This window comes from Simochromis diagramma, unplaced genomic scaffold, assembly GCF_900408965.1.
Source record: "Simochromis diagramma unplaced genomic scaffold, fSimDia1.1 OVJJ01000321.1, whole genome shotgun sequence".
NCBI lineage: Eukaryota > Metazoa > Chordata > Actinopteri > Cichliformes > Cichlidae > Simochromis > Simochromis diagramma.
The window spans coordinates 13,945,552-13,963,118 of NW_024386772.1; the positions used below are offsets into that span (position 1 = coordinate 13,945,552).

General features: G+C 40.3%; 1 protein-coding gene across 1 annotated transcript; it reads right to left on the minus strand.

Moving 5' to 3' along the window:
• Positions 1-183: 183 nt before the first annotated feature.
• On the minus strand, positions 184-11,127 carry sdr42e2 (short chain dehydrogenase/reductase family 42E, member 2). Its single transcript, XM_040041021.1, has 11 exons — positions 10,514-11,127; positions 9,779-9,874; positions 8,162-8,219; positions 6,677-6,795; positions 6,420-6,495; positions 4,838-4,920; positions 4,090-4,227; positions 3,919-3,984; positions 3,730-3,823; positions 3,475-3,548; positions 184-898 (listed from the first exon to the last, which is right to left on the minus strand). Exons 1-11 carry the CDS (start codon positions 10,943-10,945, stop codon positions 650-652), a joined length of 1,485 nt encoding a protein of 494 aa, XP_039896955.1. The 5' UTR covers positions 10,946-11,127; the 3' UTR covers positions 184-649.
• Positions 11,128-17,567: the final 6,440 nt, after the last annotated feature.

Below are 17,567 nucleotides of genomic sequence, written 5' to 3' on the forward strand. Positions count from 1 at the left end.
CTGAAAAAATAAATTGTGCATAGCTACAGCAAAAGACTATAATAATGTCTTTGAACCAAAGAAATTAAGGGTGACTCAATTCTTTTGCACAAATACAGTATATGTAAATATGGTCTCTGGAGTTTTCTAGATGCTTTTATTTCTAAAAGTGTACAAAATTTGCAGCTACAATAATAACTGAACTCTATGAAATCACAAGTCTTTATGATACAAATTGGAAGCATGCTTTAAATACAACGACTTACAGTTCAGATAATTTTCTTTTTGTGATATAAAGTTAAATGTTTGCTTTAAAATAAACCACAATAAAGTCAAATTCCAGAGAAGTCAATAACATTCACATAATACATAATAGTTTTCAGCCGCCTGCTAGACTCACGTTAAACTCAGACACACACTGAGGTCTAAACATAAAAACAGCGGCTGTCTTTGAAAAGGGGAAACACAGAACTTGCATAGCCTGGTATTCTGGAGACGTATTTTTGGAGCACGTTTAGCTGGGTCTGGTGATTTGTTATTATCAGTCAGTCACCACTTACATTGTCACACTGTAATCAGTTAACAGAAGCTGTGTAAAAGCAGAGTCTCTCATCTGAAACTGCAATGCCTGAGATGAATGCAGTGCAGCGGAGCATCAGTGAAGGAATGTTTAGTTCTGACAAATTACGCAACATAGCATGAGTATCACCACGCTGAAACCCATCAGAAGCAGCAGAAAAAGGCGCCGGGGCTGCCGGGAGGTCCGGGACAGGCTGAAAAGCGACGAGGTGTTGCGAGGCGGTCGAGACTTCAGGTATTGCTCCACGGAGTCTGCGAGGGAGTAAGGCTTCGGGCTGTAGCCCAGATCTCGGCGGGCCTTGTCAATTTTAAAAGTGTGGCTCACTGCGATGTTCCTGACCTGCAGCGGAAGAGATGAGGCATTTATAGCTTCTTTTTTGTTGTTTTTTGTATTTCTTAATACGATCAGAGTCGTCCAAGTTAAAGGTCATTCTGTCAGGTTAACGGCTCACATTAGCCTCAGTTTGGCAAACTTAGTTTTACATTGTGATAACCTGTGACTGACGGATGCCTCCAGTTACTGTGTCTTCTTTCCTCTGAGTCTAAGGTTTCGGCATGTGAACACAGACTGACAGAAGAGGTCAAACAGACACCGGTGAGACAAAAAAGAGTTCCTACTGTCCCTTTTCTTTTTTCCATCCATGAGTCACATTTTCTTTAATGATTTCAGTCGGTACACACCTTTTAGGTCTTTGGAGTTTTCCTGCATGACTCATTCAAATCTGTTGTGTATCCACGCATTAAGACCAAACTGCTGAATCCTGATTATCCTGCTATACCTGACAGTTATCCTGACTATATACAGTATTTTTCTCCGTGCATTTCGAAAAGCCTTCAATTTTTCCTTGATTGTTTCACATGGAGTACATCTTGTCTTCCAGGAGTAACTCACTGCCACAGGCACCACTCCAGGAGAGAGACTATAATCAAATGTAGCTGAAATGTGACCCATGCATTTGTATTCTCTGGGCTAAAGTACACATCTTACAAAGTACACATATCCTTCTGCAGCTGCTCGGCTTCTTACTAGTGCCCCTATGAAGGGTGCTGAGATATGCCAAGTTTTCAGCATATAGCTTCTTGGGAATCACTTTGTCCATAAAAAATATTTTATGGCAATCAAACCGTGTTATCTTTGGCATTTTTTAAATTCAGCTAAAAAATTGGGGGAAAATTACTTGACATGGTTTTGCAACAGCCTGCTAGAAACAAAGTGCCTTAAGATAACATGTCAAAATGATCTTTTATGTGTAGACACAACACTGGTGCTGCCTTGACTTAGCGGCCTTTTTCATGTTTGAATGATTCATTGGTCAATGATAATACAAGACAAAGCACCGGTTTTAAAATAAGTGAAAAAGGAGCCAAAGAAAGAAAATCTTTGAAAGACTTTCAGGAACCCTGGAGAGCTACTGTTCAAGACCACGTCACAGAATTACAAGAAAGTTTGACGCCCTGGAAGCAGAATATAAAGAAATGACTCGTGACTTTTTGTGATGCCAGTGGGTCCAGAACATAACTCGTGATAAATTATAAAATTGATCTTTAATATTAAAATGTGCATTTTTGCAAAGGGAGACCATTAACACCAAAAATAATTATACTGTTTCATCATGGTTTTGTAGTTTTGTGATGTTTTGGGGTTTTGAATTCCTAGTTAATCTTTTCAATTCTTTTTCTGATTTTAACATTCTGCAGACTGAGTTTTGGATTCCTGCTTTGATCTCTTACAGCTGTGCTGATGTTGAGCTTTAGATTTTAAGTGTGATTTCGGTTGTGGTTCCTGTTTAGTTTTTGTTAAGATGGTTTCCTGCTGTGGTGTTAGTTTAAAATTCTTCATACATGTTTAATGTGAGTTTTTGTGTCACCATGTTTTGTCTTTTGATTATTTCCTGTTTTATTTAAAATTTCAGTTGTCCCTCACATCCTGCACCAGAATCTTTTTTGCCCATCTGCCTGCTTTTCTCTCAGTTTCTTGTGCTCTTTGTATTTGTGTAACTTTTTAGACTTTGTATTTTATTTATTTATTTATTTATTGAGCAGTAAAACTTCTCTGTCTCATGCATTGTCTTTTTTTCTTTACCAAACAGTTCATTTCTGTTGGCAACATTTTAAAATATTCACTTCAAGGTACTTCATTTGAAATTCTATATAAGATATAAGAATAAAACCAGATGCTTAGTTGCTCCTTACAACAGATTGATTCAAATTTTGAAACTGTCTTCCTATGTGCCTTCACAGACCTCAACCTGAGGGTTGCCGGGATCATTTGAGACCGGCCGAGAGGTGGCACAGCCATAGCAACCGCCTCTGCAGTGATGTCACTTCCTGTAAACCTCACCTCAAACTTCCTGGTCTGACCCACAGCAGTTTATGTTTTATTTACAGGGCAACCACTGATCCCCACGGCCAGCAGCTGCCTGAGAGAGAGAGCTGCGCATGCAGGCCCATGGTGCTCAGCTTTGGTTTCTGTCTCATCACACATTCATGAGGACCTCACAGGCCTCATGTGACGGAGGCGCCTTAAGACGTGTCGTACTCCAAGCTGCTCCTTTAATTTTATAGTTTTTTGAGTCAAGTAAATGTATGCAAAACCATCACAGATACAAAGACAGAATTAAAAGTTAAGTGTTTGTTTATCTGCTGAATTTAAAAAAGGGCTCACTTTAGTTTTTCATAATTCATGTGCAAGAGATAGCATCAGATGAGGGAGGGGGGGGGGGCTGATCGGAAAATACTAATGTAGTCAGTCTCTGTCGTTGGAGAGACTTAAACATGAATGTTCTCATCAGACAGCGTATATGTACCGAGCTTGCCGGTGCTGTAATGTTCTGCAGTATAGAGTGACATCTTGAGTTAAAAATAGCTTTCAGAATCAGACTTACCCTTTATAGAAGAAGAAAGCTGCATAATTACCTCACTTCTGGTGAAAAGGAGCGGCACCGTTATCACCGGTCTCAGGACCACGTGCAGATATTCCACCAGGATGGCTTGAAATAGGAAGAAACACACACACACACACACACACACACACACACACACACACACACACACACACACACACACACACACACACACACACACACACACAGAGAGAGAGAGAGAGAGATTTAGCAGCAGCTCACCAATGTTTCACTCAACTATAGTGAAAGTGAAAGAGAGAGGAGCTACCTGCTGAATAGACGAGTGAAACCGGCAGATTTATCAACGGCTGGCTGTAGCCCAGCTTCTCAAACTGCAACAGAAAGTTGAATTCAAAACAGAGCTAAAAGCAGCTTTCAGAATCAGAGTTACTCTTCAGGTAATCGCTGGTTTTAGCTTTTTCCTTAAGTCTGCTGACAGACGGAGGCATCAACTCACCAAAGGCATCAACCATTCAAACAGATTGACCGAAACGCCATCGTTAATAAAATAGGCCTGTCCACTCTGCAAAAAGAACAGTTAACATGTTAAAAATGACCAAAGCAGCTGTGAGGCCGGAGCAGTGGAACTCATCGTGTTTACTGTTTAAATTTTCTGAGGTGGACTCACAGCCACACAGCTCCTCTTCAGCGTGAGGGCCTCAGCTGCCTGCCTGTGGGCCAGTACCAGGTTATCTACGTGCACCCAGTTCATTTGAGCCCGGGGGTCACCAAACCGGAAACTGAACAACCGACGCTCCACGTTCATCTGAGCAGGGGACAAAAAGCTCGTCTTGCATCGTGTTCTTGATTTAAACATGGACACTAAACCCAAAAATGTGTCAAACTAACATTTTGGATGGTGATATCTGCACAAAAGCTGGGAGAAGAGTTGCAACAAAGGTGATGGGTCTAATTCAAAACCGGTCTGATGCAAAAACCTTATGTTCAACTCAGTGTTTTACTGTCAGTTTTACTAACTCTGGGTTTGCTAATATTTAAGTCCACATGTATACAGATTAATAATATTATACATTTTATTTCACATCAATTCCAGACTAGTGGTTACAGAGACAAGCAACCGACAGAACATTAAAAGTCAACGCTTCTGGCCTCTTGGCCGGTAGTAAACCCAGAACATAATGTAATCCTTGCAGCCCTTCACCAGACTGTGCCGACAGCCGCCTCGCAGAGGAGACACTGGAAGAAAAGGCATCCGTAACTGGATGCCAGAAGAGCTCCATCAATAATGCAAACTCTTCAGACAGGAATAATTCTGCCAGCGAGGCTTCAGACACCGCGAGATGAACATTTTTTTCCAGTGGCAGCACAGAAGTAATTCATCATCACTATAAGACACGCTCGCTTTAGTCCCCTACCATCACTCTGTGTAGGTGTCTTCTCTCCTCTGGTCCGTAGATGCCACAGGGCCGCAGGATGCAAGTGCGCAGCAGGCCTCCACCTTCATAAAGGAAGATCAAAATGTCACTTCATAAATATTTTAAAGCTTTTCTTTATTAAAATCTAATTGGGATTTTTTTTCTCCTCCTTAAGTAGTGGACTAAGTACATGCATTAAAATACCAATGTTACAAGTACTAAAATACTCAGAAACAAGGAAAAGGGCTGCATTAAGACTTGTGCTTATTTATACCTATTTATATGATCCTTATAATGTATCAAGATAGTTTTATATGTTGTATGATTAATTAACACAGATTTAAGGCAAATAACAACAACAACAACAATAACAACAACAACAACAATAATAATAATAATAATAATAATAATAAGGAAGAAGCAAAGAAGAAGAAAACTTCTGCAAAATAAATTTGAATGTCTTTTATGTTTATATCATTCACTGTATTTATATCATGCCAATTAAAGGAATTTTGCAATATAAACAACTTCCCCTTGAATTTAAGCCAGGACATGGTAAGAGTGGGATTTAAAACTCCCATTTAACAAGAATAAACCTCCAGCAGAACCAGTGAGAAGCTGTGGCAGGTGAATGGAAAGAAAACGATTAAAAGGAGAGCATGGAGAAACAACAACTATGGCTGGACATTAAATAAGCCTGTGAAGTGTTCTTAAGTAAACCTTACATATAGACTCAATCAGGTGGAGCAGGTGCAGTGGAGCAGATTTACTTAAAAATGGCTTTGTAGGAGTCACGTATGAATTTAAGAAGCCAAAGATGTGTATGCTGTTCATTAGATGTTTAAATGGTGTTTGTGTTTGATTACGTTCATTTTTTGTGGTTGGTCTCATGATTGGACCTGATTGCCAGTATTAGGGATGGAGTCAGCTGGAGGGTAGAGGGGTTTTTCTCTCTCTTCTCATTAATAAGGATTCGAAACTTATTTTCCAATCTCAGCGAATCAACTGAAACAAAACAAAAGTTTGCAGACCCAGTCTTAGCATCTCAGTGACTTTTAGGTTGTTCCTGACATCGGTACAGGCATCCTGTTATTATTATTATTATTATTATTATTATTATTACGCATTGCACACAAACACATGACCAGCTGCAGTAGATAATGAGACATGCATGCTTTTAAGCTTAATTGCATGTTGGTGCTCACTGTTGGCATGCAGGTTTCACTAAAGGAAAGGTTTTATAAATCACAGTGTAAAAAGCAACAATACTGTATGAGAAAATGAGCCATTATATACACTCAAATATATACTTTACATGTGTGTTTAAGACATCAATGTCAAGTGACTGCTGCACTAATGAGACTGTTCTGGCCAGCGCCGAGTTTAAAGCACAATCACTGTTGTATGATCGAGTTGCACACCGAGTCTCCATGGAAACTGTTGCCTCTGTCTATTTTCTCTCACTCTTTCAAACACACATTTTTGTTGCTTTTTGGTTTTTTTAAACACAGAAAGCAATTTTCTCTCAATGTGTCCTTTCCCATGTAATTCAGCGATTAGGCACAGCTATCAATTTCACAACCTTTGAGGGAGCCCCCGTTGGCTGCGATGACCATCTGCTCCGCAATCGCTTTAGTTCTGGAGTAGTGGTCAATATGCTGCAACAGAAACATAAATACCGCCTTATTATTTCCCCCTAAAGTGCAGAAAATTGCTGGCAAACGTGTATTTAGTAGAATTGCAGAGCTATTATTGGTGTGACAAAGGTTTTGCTGGAACATTAGTGATGTGGTTTGTTATCGTTAGGGTGGTGAGAATGCAGTTATTTTAAGTACTCACAGCATCAAGGGGCACATATGGCACCGAAGCCTCATCACCATCCACAATCGGTTTCCCTGCAAACACCACGTTGATGGTGCTGGTGTACACCAGTCTGGGGATGCTCCTCTCCTTACACACTGTATGAGACAGAGGATCACAACAAAGAGAGTCAAATCTATGAATGCTGACATAATGCTCAATATGCCACAATGTATTATGCAGGTGTGCATCCATTTATAAAATGTCACTCTCTAGGCACCTTTCTAAAACCTAAGGTCAACGAACAAAGCATAAAAGACAAACAGTAAAAAGGATAATAAAAAAGCAGTATTAGAAAATAATTGGATTTAATGTTTAAAGAGAATAAGGCAGTATTAAAAAATGGGGTTAGAGTTTTGACTTGAATAAGGGAAGCAAGCCAGTATTCCTGCTATCAGGAGGAAGTGAATTCCAGAGCAGCTGAAACCTCTGTTCTCCATAGTAGTGAGATGGGGAGAGGGAATAATAAGGTGAGTGGTGGATGAAGACCTAAGTAAATAATACAAGAAGGGAGGAGCCAGGATATGGATACATTTGAATGTGAAAAGCAATATTTTGAAAGTGATTCTACAATCTATGGGCAGCCAGTGAAACTGTTGAAGAACAGAGGTGATGTGCTCTCTGGAGGGTGTGCGAGTTGTGATCTGGGCTGCAGAATTCTGAAGAATTTGTAATTTGTAAAGGGACTTGTTGGGAAGATCAACGAGAAGAGAATTACAATAATCAATCAAAGCAGGGACAAGGATAGCAACAGCATGGGAGGTGAGGAAAGGACGGAGACGATTGATGTTGCGTAAGTGGAAGCAGGCGAACTGGGTGATGTGATTAATATGAGACTGAAACGGCAAAGTGCTGTCGGGGATGACACCCAGACTCTTAACCTGATGGGAGGGAAGGATGGAGGAGTTGTCAATATTAATGGAAAACTTGTGGGATTTGGTTAATGTGGAAGCTGTGCAGGCAAGTAAAACTTCAGTTTTATTACTCTTGAGTTTGAAAACATTGGAGGTGAACCAGATTTGACCTTCATGAGGCAGTCACAAAGGGAAATGAGTGGAAGGGTGAAATTGGGTTTGGAAGAAATATACAGCTCAGTCTCATCTGCGTAACAGTGATGGTTAATATTATATTTTTTATATATGTGATCAAGTGGAAGCATGTAAATAAGGAATAAAAGAGGTCCCAGTACCGAACCCTGGGGCACACCAGCAGAAACAGAAAATGAACTTGAAGAGTGAGATTTAACTTCGTATCAAAGGCTGCACTTGGATCGATGATGAGGATGGTGAGAGAACCGGAGTCAGCTGCCATTACGAGGTTGTTGGCAATGCTTCATAGTGCTGTTTTTGTATTATAAGGTGGACGGAAACTAGACTGAAATTGTTCGTAGAGATTATTGTTACTGAGATGTGTGTGAAGCTGAGAGGTAACAACTTTCTTTTCTGTCTGCGACAATTTTCTTACCATTTATGACGTTATTGGTTCCACCAATGTTGACGGACTCCACCTGCTCTTTCCTCAACTAAAAGCCAGAGACAAAGAGGAAGGCTGTTACTCCTGACTGCATATTTTCTCTTCTATAGATAATACAGCCCTTGTTTCCACCTCTGCACAATAATGACTTTACAGCCATCTCACTTAGGCTCTCATATTAGATTTGAAAGAAAATCAACTTTGAGAGCAGATAGAAGCCACTATTAAATATAGTAAAAATAGACACAAAAATAGGAAAAATTTGATTGGATTTTGAGTGATGTACAACAGAAGAGCAAGAATACAAGTATACAAGTCTGCAGCAAACAAATGTGTCCATGTGATGGCAATTTTGTTTTTTTCCTCACTGACTTTTTTATATTTGGATTTGGAATCCAAGGCTATGGAGACTAAAGATGAACTACGTATTTGTATACATCAATGCTAGCCACTGTAGATGAGGAAAACAAGGCATAAGCAATATAAAGAGCAGCCTCAGAAAAAGTCAGAAGCTACATCAGCTGACATTAAAGAGCTGAGCTATCTGGCTGTCAGACTGAACTGTTTGCAGTCAAACTGTTTGGTGGGCAATGCAGTATTTAAAAAAAGAAATTTGTGGTCATATGTTGTTTTGTGTTTATGAGCTCTAAAGCAGAAGCCGAATGGCTAAACGGGAGGAGTACTCATTTATAAATGTTCTTTGTTTATGAGCTTTGCTGTTATTTATGGAAACTTGGTTCCCACACTGAAAAAAAGACATCCTTAAGTCAGAATTTGGGGTTGTTATTAAAATTTCAAGTGAATAACTTGAAATTAGGATTAGCGTTACTTACTGACTTGAAATGCCAAGAAAATAACTCAAGATTAACCCCCATAAAATCCTTTGAAATTCTGTGTTATTAGGTTATTATTTGAGAAAATAAAACAACATTTTAACTTATGGAAAGCAAAATATAGTCTCATTTCTTTTGAGGACTTGGTAGTTATCTTATGCATAACAGACACTTCATTTCATAGCTATGGCACACAGCTGGAATCCTTTATAAGCGTATGAACTATTGAGGATATCCACACATTTTTTAAGCACTTGTCCAGCTTTTGGGCGGCAGGAGGCTGGAGCCTGTCACTGACACCCACTCCTGAAAGGCGGGGTACACACCAAAAATGTGATGCATGATATTAGATAATGTAAAAGAAAAATAGAAAATAAAAATTACATAGCTTGTGTTTAATATGCAACACTGGACACATTTATTTGTACATACTTAATTCATACTTTTTAACACTTTTTGACTTACACAGCTAAAACTTACAACAGGTGTTACATGTGTTTTTAAAATATTGACTTTCTGTATTTAGTCTGAGGATGAACCTTGAGGTGCTATTTTTCCTGCTGCTAGTAGCCTTAAGCAGCTCCTATGATTTGCATCAAGAGAGCATGGAAAAACAACCAGTCGTGCAGGTCAGCCTGTCATGTGTTCACGGTTTGAACAGAAAGCGTGACATACCAAACAAGGCTGTTCCTCCACAGGAGGTTTAATAAATGAAACTTGACTTGTTTGAATGACTGGCTGTTGGGAAAAAAAGCAGAGGAAGGCATGAAGTCACCTGCTCTGGGCCAGACATGCCATAAGACGCCGTGTGGAACATGCAGTCAACCCCTTCACACACTTTATACAGGGAAGAATAATCTCGAATGTCACTCTGTAAGAAAGTAGAACAAGACAATCAGATAATTAGTTATAACTCTGAGGACACAAAAGATGCCTAATCAGATTCTTCTGCGAGGATGAAGGTAGGCTTGTACTGTTGATTTGCTTGAAATGTACAACAGCAAAACATTAACACCCAGTGCTTTTCATGTAAAATGGTCAATATCTAACCCCTGAAAGGACAGTTATAATTAAGGTAAGTGTGCCAAGAGGAGTACAGGTGAAACCCGAATCATGCTTCCACCCTCTTTGACCCAGGCAGCAGCTGGTGCGCCGAGACAGATCAATCACCCGTGTCTGTTTCCAGCCAAGACACATACGGACCGAAGAGGCACGCTGACACGAGGAAATACTAGAATTCATTTCCTCGTCTCCACACGAAGTTGTGTCAGTTAGGTGGAAACAAACCATACCTTTATAACCCAAACCTGTGCTATGAGTGACACAACAGGCTTCAGACCTGGACTTCAAATGGCTTTTCATCACCATGTAGAGACCTGACATGTGTTATAAGATGTTATCAAACAATAGGTGTCCTGTGCTGTTACACTGCAGTATAGTATTAAGTGTTCTCCAGGGCAAAGCTATAAGGAATGTGTGGAGAAGAGGGGTAAACAGAGTAAAGCCATACCTGATAGAACGTCGCTCCATCGGGAATATCACAGGGAGGCTTATTCAAGTCCAGAAGGATTACTGAAAACCCTTCATTTGCCAGTTGTCTCCCAAGCCTGAAACCAAAGTATCCCCCTCCTCCCGTCACCACCACTTTCCCCTTTGGGACACCTCGGTGCTTTTCCTCTCCCAGTCTGGAGGCCACACAGTCGGGGCTGCTGCAGGTAGCAGCGGTGGCGGTGTTTACTCTGTTTCTCACAGCCACAGAGGGGCCGGAGGCGACTGCTGGGGCTGGATGGATGACCCACGGCTGCTGAGCGAGGTGGGCGATGTTGTGCCCGTGGTGCCCGTTGGTCTGCAGGCGACAAATGGGGACGCTTTGGCAGGGAAACTGCTTCACCTGGCACAGAGAGCCTCCACTTTCAGTCATGCTGGGACTGCACAGCTCCATGGATGCTCTGATGGGATTTTAAAGAGGAATAAAATACATATTCACTGTTTCGGAATCATTAAAAACTGACCGGTAATGAGTATTTATCTTAACTTTCTGAAAGTGTCCTGTCATTTATAATCCCTTTGTTTTCACATCATTCAAGTTCGGATGACTGTACCACTTCAGAGTCTTTCATTATTTAAAATAGAGCTCAGTGCTCCTGAACACCACTTTTTTCTCTTTGTTGAGTTTTGATAAAGAAGATGTCAGAGATGACAACTGGTCAGACATTTCACTCATAAATAATAACGTTATGTTTTATAGACTGCATATAACATACAGATATTTAAGGGGGTGTGGAGGGAGGTATTCTGAAAGAAGAATTTCTGATACATAATTTTACTGTATGCGTGTATATGTATTTTTTATTTGTTTTTGGCCTGTCAGTAATAACCCCTTCATGTTTCGCCAAATTAGGCAGAATATCACGTGTTTTTCGCTAAAACAAACGAGCCTAATCTATAAATAAACGCAGGTCCGACAACGATGACGTGCACTCTTTAATTAAATAAAAATACCTTCCTGATAGTCATCTCTATATATCACATCTACTCACCTGATTGCTCCTGTCCTCCTCGCACATCCGTACCCTTGCTGGTGGATTCATGCAATAATACAGTCTATACCTCGCCGTCGGGCCCTCTCGATGCGTCACCTTTCTCACCTGTCACACACCTGCACTTTACATCTGCTACCGTAATGTCTGCAGGCAGTGCGCAGGCAGTGCGCAGGCCCGCGGCAGCGAGGATCATATTTCTAGAAGCACCGGATGGACGAGCAAGCACCTCATTTCAGTTTTTTATGTACGGAAGTTGTTGGGGGTTTTTTTTGCCACACACACACGCAAAAAAACGTGACACTTAAATTAGTTACAAATAGAAAGTTTTAATATAATAACCCAACATTTTCACTTACAGATTGCAAAAAACATAATTTTTATTATTTTAAACATTATAATTAATTGTGAGGAACACCTCTGGTGGGAATTTGGATACAGAGCTTAATAATAACTAATGATTAAATGCAGAGCGGCTATACACACAAGGAGAGTGAAATGAAGTGAATGATGAAGAAATACAAAGTGCATCATGGGAAGCCCTTTAAAGCTTTATCATAAAAAGAGGCGTCTGTCTCCCGAATCCAAAGTGGGAGCTGAAGGCTCTGCCCCCCACTCTACTTTTAAATGAACCATAAGTAGGTCTTCAGTCAGAGAGAGATAAAATTAAATGTTACTGTTGAGCTGAAATTAGTCAGTCTTCTTGGCAAGTCCTCCAAAACAAAAACTAAAAAAATTGTAGTTTCTAATGTGGCCCTTGGGAAAATTAATTCCCCCCTCATGATCTAAAAGCTCCAGGGTCACCTTCTGTCTTGTGGTAAATTGACTGGTTCTTTCTATCATGCTTTTCTACTCTACTTGAGTACACAAAGCTCTTTCTACAACATATTCCATTCACACATGCACTTTTTTTTTATGCCTAAGTGCTTTCTGTCTAACAATCACCCTCCAATGGGCACATGGGAGAGCAACTTGGGTTCCAGGATATTTGACATGCAGATTCCAGCAGCCAAAGATTGAACTACCAAGCTTCCAATTAGCAGATGCCCTGTTATACCTCCTGAGCTACAGCCACTTACCCACACTTTGTCCATACAGCTCTGAGGGCTAACTGATAGTAGAGGCAATAAGGATCAACAAATACTTAACCAAAAAAGTAACTGCTAACTGTGTTCTTGCTGCCTCCTTTACTTGCAAACCCTCTGCAGGGCATCTGTGAGCAGCTCGAGTAAAGTAAAAGAAATAACATCTGATAGAGCACAAGATGAACCTGGCTGTCCTGTTTTGCCTTCTGTGACAATGGTGTGGACTGGTGATGTCAAGTTGCACAGGCTTTTTAACTCAGTGCCACAGAAGGAAGTTTAATTTGTATCTTTTTACCCGCTTGACGTGACACATCCCTACACAGTGTTTTCCCAAAAAAGAGACATTATAAAAGAGAGCGATGGCACTCATAGAAAGTAAGCCAGAAAATTCTTTGGGTAATTTACATCAGATTTCACTACGCCCATCTTTTGATGCCTGCTTCCAGCAGGATAACATTTGGGATGTGATGGAACAGGAGATTCACAGCATGGATAAGTCTGCAGCAACTGTGCGATGCTATCATGTCAACATGGATCAAAACCTTTGATGATGTTTCCAGCACCTTTTAATTTGTGCCATGCAGAATTAAGAGAGTAAGGAAGGCAGAAGTGATCCATCCTATCAAGGTGTACCTAAGAAAGTGGCCAGGAAGTGTATTTTCTGGTGAGCGTTTGCTCATCCTGCCGTCATTGCAGCGGTAAGTCAGCAGTCTGCATAAATATCAAGGACAAAAAGAAAAGGGAAAGTCTTATCTCTTGATAAATGCAAGGAGTTGTTTCTAGTACACGGTGAGTAGGGGCACCTGCTTTACATATCAGCAAATGACCTTTGCCAACAATTCTTTACTTGGAAGGTTAAACCATTATTTAGTATTGTATCCCCACAATGAGAAATTTCCTTAATTATAAAGACTAGGAGTCATAAAAGGCACTGTGAATTTATTTGTACATGTTTTAGACTCACTGGCTGGTAGTAAACTTATGGTTTTTCATAAGACAAGATTAAAGAGACTTGGAAGGATTTAGAACAAGGTACCAAATGAATGAATGAATGAATGAATGAATAAATAAATAAATAAATAAATAAAAGTAGTAAATGCCTATGTTTTTTTAAAGAAATTCCTCAAGCTGACATTTGGCAGCAATTTTATTATGAATGAATATTCATCAGTGGACGAATGTTCATTAGTTCCTCAGTTTCTGCTGCACAATAACGTCTGAACAAATACATTTTTGAGTGTTAGTGAATAAATGTGTTTTAAGTGTGTAAAATGACAGGTACAACTCACAAAAACCATAAAAATGTAATTACAGTGAGAGTAAAGCATTCAAACACTTTGAGTTTACCTATGTGAGTCAGATCGCTACGAGAAAATAACAGAAAATATTTTCATTGAAAAAGGGAAAGAGAAAATGTGGGGTCAGGCATCGAATGACATCTCTAACTTGATAACCGGTCAGGTAAAACACTCACTCCTCGCCCTGGGCTTTTGGAGAGGACAGAAATAGAGGGCTCATTTCTTATTTAGCAGACATTGAATACACTGAACGTAATTAAAGAGGTGGGGAGGAGGAGTCTTAAGCAGCTGCTGAATGACTGAAGCTGTCTCATATCAGAGCCATTTGGAGACAAGCTGCAGTAAAAAGCATTGTGGTGCACTTACTTTGTCTTTTAAAGAAGAGCGCATTATGTGCTGATTTAATTCAGACCTCATTTTGTTCAACTGAAGTTTCGACTGTGCTTTTTGTATCTTTTTGTAGAAGCATGCACACATTTTCTAAAGTTAACTAATTTATTCATTTATTTAAGTCTCAAGCAGCTGCCGAGACGACCGGAGCTGTCTGGTGTCGGGGCAATTTGGAGACAAACTAAAAGGATTGTGGTGCTTTTTGTATGATTTTGTAGAAGCATGGACCCATTTTTAAAATTTACTTATTTATTCATTTATTTATTTATTTACATGCAAGTATAGATGCGTAACAAAAGCCATTAAAAAAACAAAATCCATTTTGTTTGCCATCCAGGTAACAGTGAGTAATGTCGTGTCATCAGCAAACCAGACCTGGTAATGATTCTTTTTTAGCACATCCACAACGCATGTCATCCAACAACAGTTCAAATGAAGGCGACTGCTACCCTCAGGTGTAGGTGAGGTACCAGCTACAGCGGCCTGTGCCTGAGGGTAGCAGGTATCTACAGTTGTTAGTGGTTGAAGTGAGTGAAGGAGTTTGTTGTGGCTTTTAATATTTTTATTATACATATATCATCCATTAAAGACTAGTGAATAAGCTGCATATGGAAAAAAAAACTGAGTAATATATAAGTTCTGTTTTCGAAACCTTGACCTCAGCATTGTGACGCTCAGGAACAATCTGATGAGGACTCCCAGATATTTTATCCCTAATGGTGTCGCGCCCTGTCGCTCTGAGCCAAAGGGGTGAATAAAGGTGGGGATCATTGCATACGGTCATTCACGGTGACCTTCTTACCTGCTCTTCGTGAACCAAAGAAGTCCAGTTGCAGTTACATAAATCTTTGATTTATTGTCTGTGTCGGTGTGCATTTGCTCAGAATTACTTTTTTTTTTTAAACAAAAGAAAAGAAATTTAACCAGTACCATAAAGCGAGCCATACAACACGAACACGTCTTTCCCCAGCTGCTCATTTACTATTTCAGCACTCTCTGTGATATAAAAAGGCTTGAGTTACTCTCATTAAAGTCTGTCCAGCACAGCCATGAATCACAGTCGGCAGGGAGCCTTCACCTTGTCTGACCTGATGCCGCAGTGAGGGGAAGGAGCGCCGTGGTACAGACAGACCTCTCATGTCTGCAACCTTGCCGAGCTCTCCGCTGAGGTGAAGTTCACGGCGAGGACTGGAAATAGGATGAGGAGCTCATTAAAGTTCCAGTGCAGCGAGCAGAGGGACAGCGGTAGGATGTAAAGTAGAAGGAGATATGTCAAATCTGCAAGTGACAGTGTAATTCAAATGTAAATCAACTGTAATCTTAAGATTTAAGAGTTCAAAACGTCATAATAAAGCTTGTCCACAGTGGACTGTTAAAGGTGCGTTTGAGAAAGTGTGTATGTATGGACAAAAGGTTCGTCTGTGTTTGTGTGTGTGTGTGCATAAAGATTAGACAAATTCCCTCTTGGACAGCTACTAATAAAAATATTTTTCTGGTATATATATAACTCCACTTTAACTTTGATGACATCAAAACAGGCAAACAGTAAAAGACAAACGAGTGGCAGTTATGTCATCAGTCATGAGGTGAAATCATGGCTGGTGAAGCTGGGATGTTAGTAGATTGGACACTTTGTAAGAAGTGAACAAGACACCTTCATGAATATGTAATAAAGCTAAAGGCTAGCCAGCATAAATTAGATTAGAAACTGAGCAAAGACAACCAGCAGCGTGCCAATCTCTGCTTTTTCTCACACAACAACACACTGGAGAGTGTGTGAATGTGATTCTTTACAGATGTGACTGGATGTTTGTCCATTTATAAAGGAGGCTGCTGGTTAAACTCCGGATTCAACATGAGTGAAATTATGCAGCAAAGCCTGTGCGGAGTTCTCCTGTGACACCAAGAAGAGATTAAAATGAATGAAAAGTAAATGTGTGCTGGTGATGCTCTAGGTGGTTTGGGGGAAGCTGAAACAGCTGTTAGTTAAAGTGCTTGCACATATTACTCAAATGCACTTGTTTTGGAAAGGATGGCTCTACCGATCCACCAGAAAACACCAACAGGCGTACTGGTTTTCTCAAACAGCAGGGGGCGCTAGACAACAGCTTATAAATACACCCAGAGCCTTAAAGGCCAAAAAGGTTTCTTGTTCTTTTTAAGTCCACTTGATACTGAGTGATACGACTTAAGGTCACTCTGTGAGAAGACGATCTGATGCCAAACCAGTTTCTCCTGTTTGCTGTAGAAAAAGAAGTGACCACGTGGGCAGAGGTCGGTGTATGGGTGATGTGTTTACTTCTTGGGTATTGATTTAAGAAAAAAAACCCCAAAAAAAACAAAAAACAACGACGTTCTTGTTCAACAGGACTTCAGTGAAAACATCAGCAGTGATGAATGAGATTCAAATAGCTGATGTGATGAATTTAGAGCAAGAAGCACGTGAAGCAGCTCTCTGACAGCTCTGAGCTCTTTAGGAAGATGACCGCTGGATGATGGAGCCACTGTGTCATGTGGGTGGAAGGTTTTCTGAGGTAAAGGAGCCATCGTTTGTTATTCAGCGACATGCTGAAACCCAACCTGTCAGGCTGCACAGGAGTATATATTGCAGGAGCTCGCGAGTGACAGCTAAAATACTAAAGAGATAAATATCAAAGGCAAAATCAGAGCATTTTCTCTTTCCAAAGAAATGCAGAAAACGTTTGCACTTTTACAATGTGACAGACAATAACACACCACCATATAATGATGCCCACAATCTACTAGACAATAGAGCAGCGATTTAATATCCTTGTTAAAAGCCTTAAGTGAAGGTTGTTATTTCAAAAAAGCCTTTATAATCCTTTCATTTCATGCTCATTTTAGAAAACAGGAGCTGCGAGGTCACATGGGAGAAAAAGCTGTTTGAACGGAGAGTGCACCGAGAGGATTTTAAGCCAAATCAATTAGCGTGACTTTATGCATAACCTCCCTCAATGACTTGTGTGATGGAAAGTGGGGCGCTGGGAGAAAGGAAGCTGTGCACGGTGGAGAGGTTAGAGAGTCGGGCGATTATCGTGAAGCAGCGTTTGGGATCGTGAACCGGAGGATCACGGAAGCAGAAGAAAGCAGGAGTCTAGGCACATGCGGTCACTCTGTGGAGCTGAACTAAGACACTGCACTTTATAGCTAAATGCAAACATTATCACATTACTTCAGTGTGTTTACAGCTCAGTGTTAGGCTGGTAACATTTACAAATCTGCATTAAAGC

Excerpts from the sequence above, each read along its gene's own strand:
- sdr42e2 (XM_040041021.1), bottom strand. The coding sequence starts at position 10,945 with ATGGAGCTGTGCAGTCCCAGCATGACTGAAAGTGGAGGCTCTCTGTGC. Across the intron at positions 6,796-8,161 it reads AACCAATAACGTCATAAATG|TGTGTAAGGAGAGGAGCATC; the intron begins GTAAGAAAATTG and ends TGTCTCATACAG. Across the intron at positions 4,228-4,837 it reads GACACCTACACAGAGTGATG|ATGAACGTGGAGCGTCGGTT; the intron begins GTAGGGGACTAA and ends TCCCCTGCTCAG.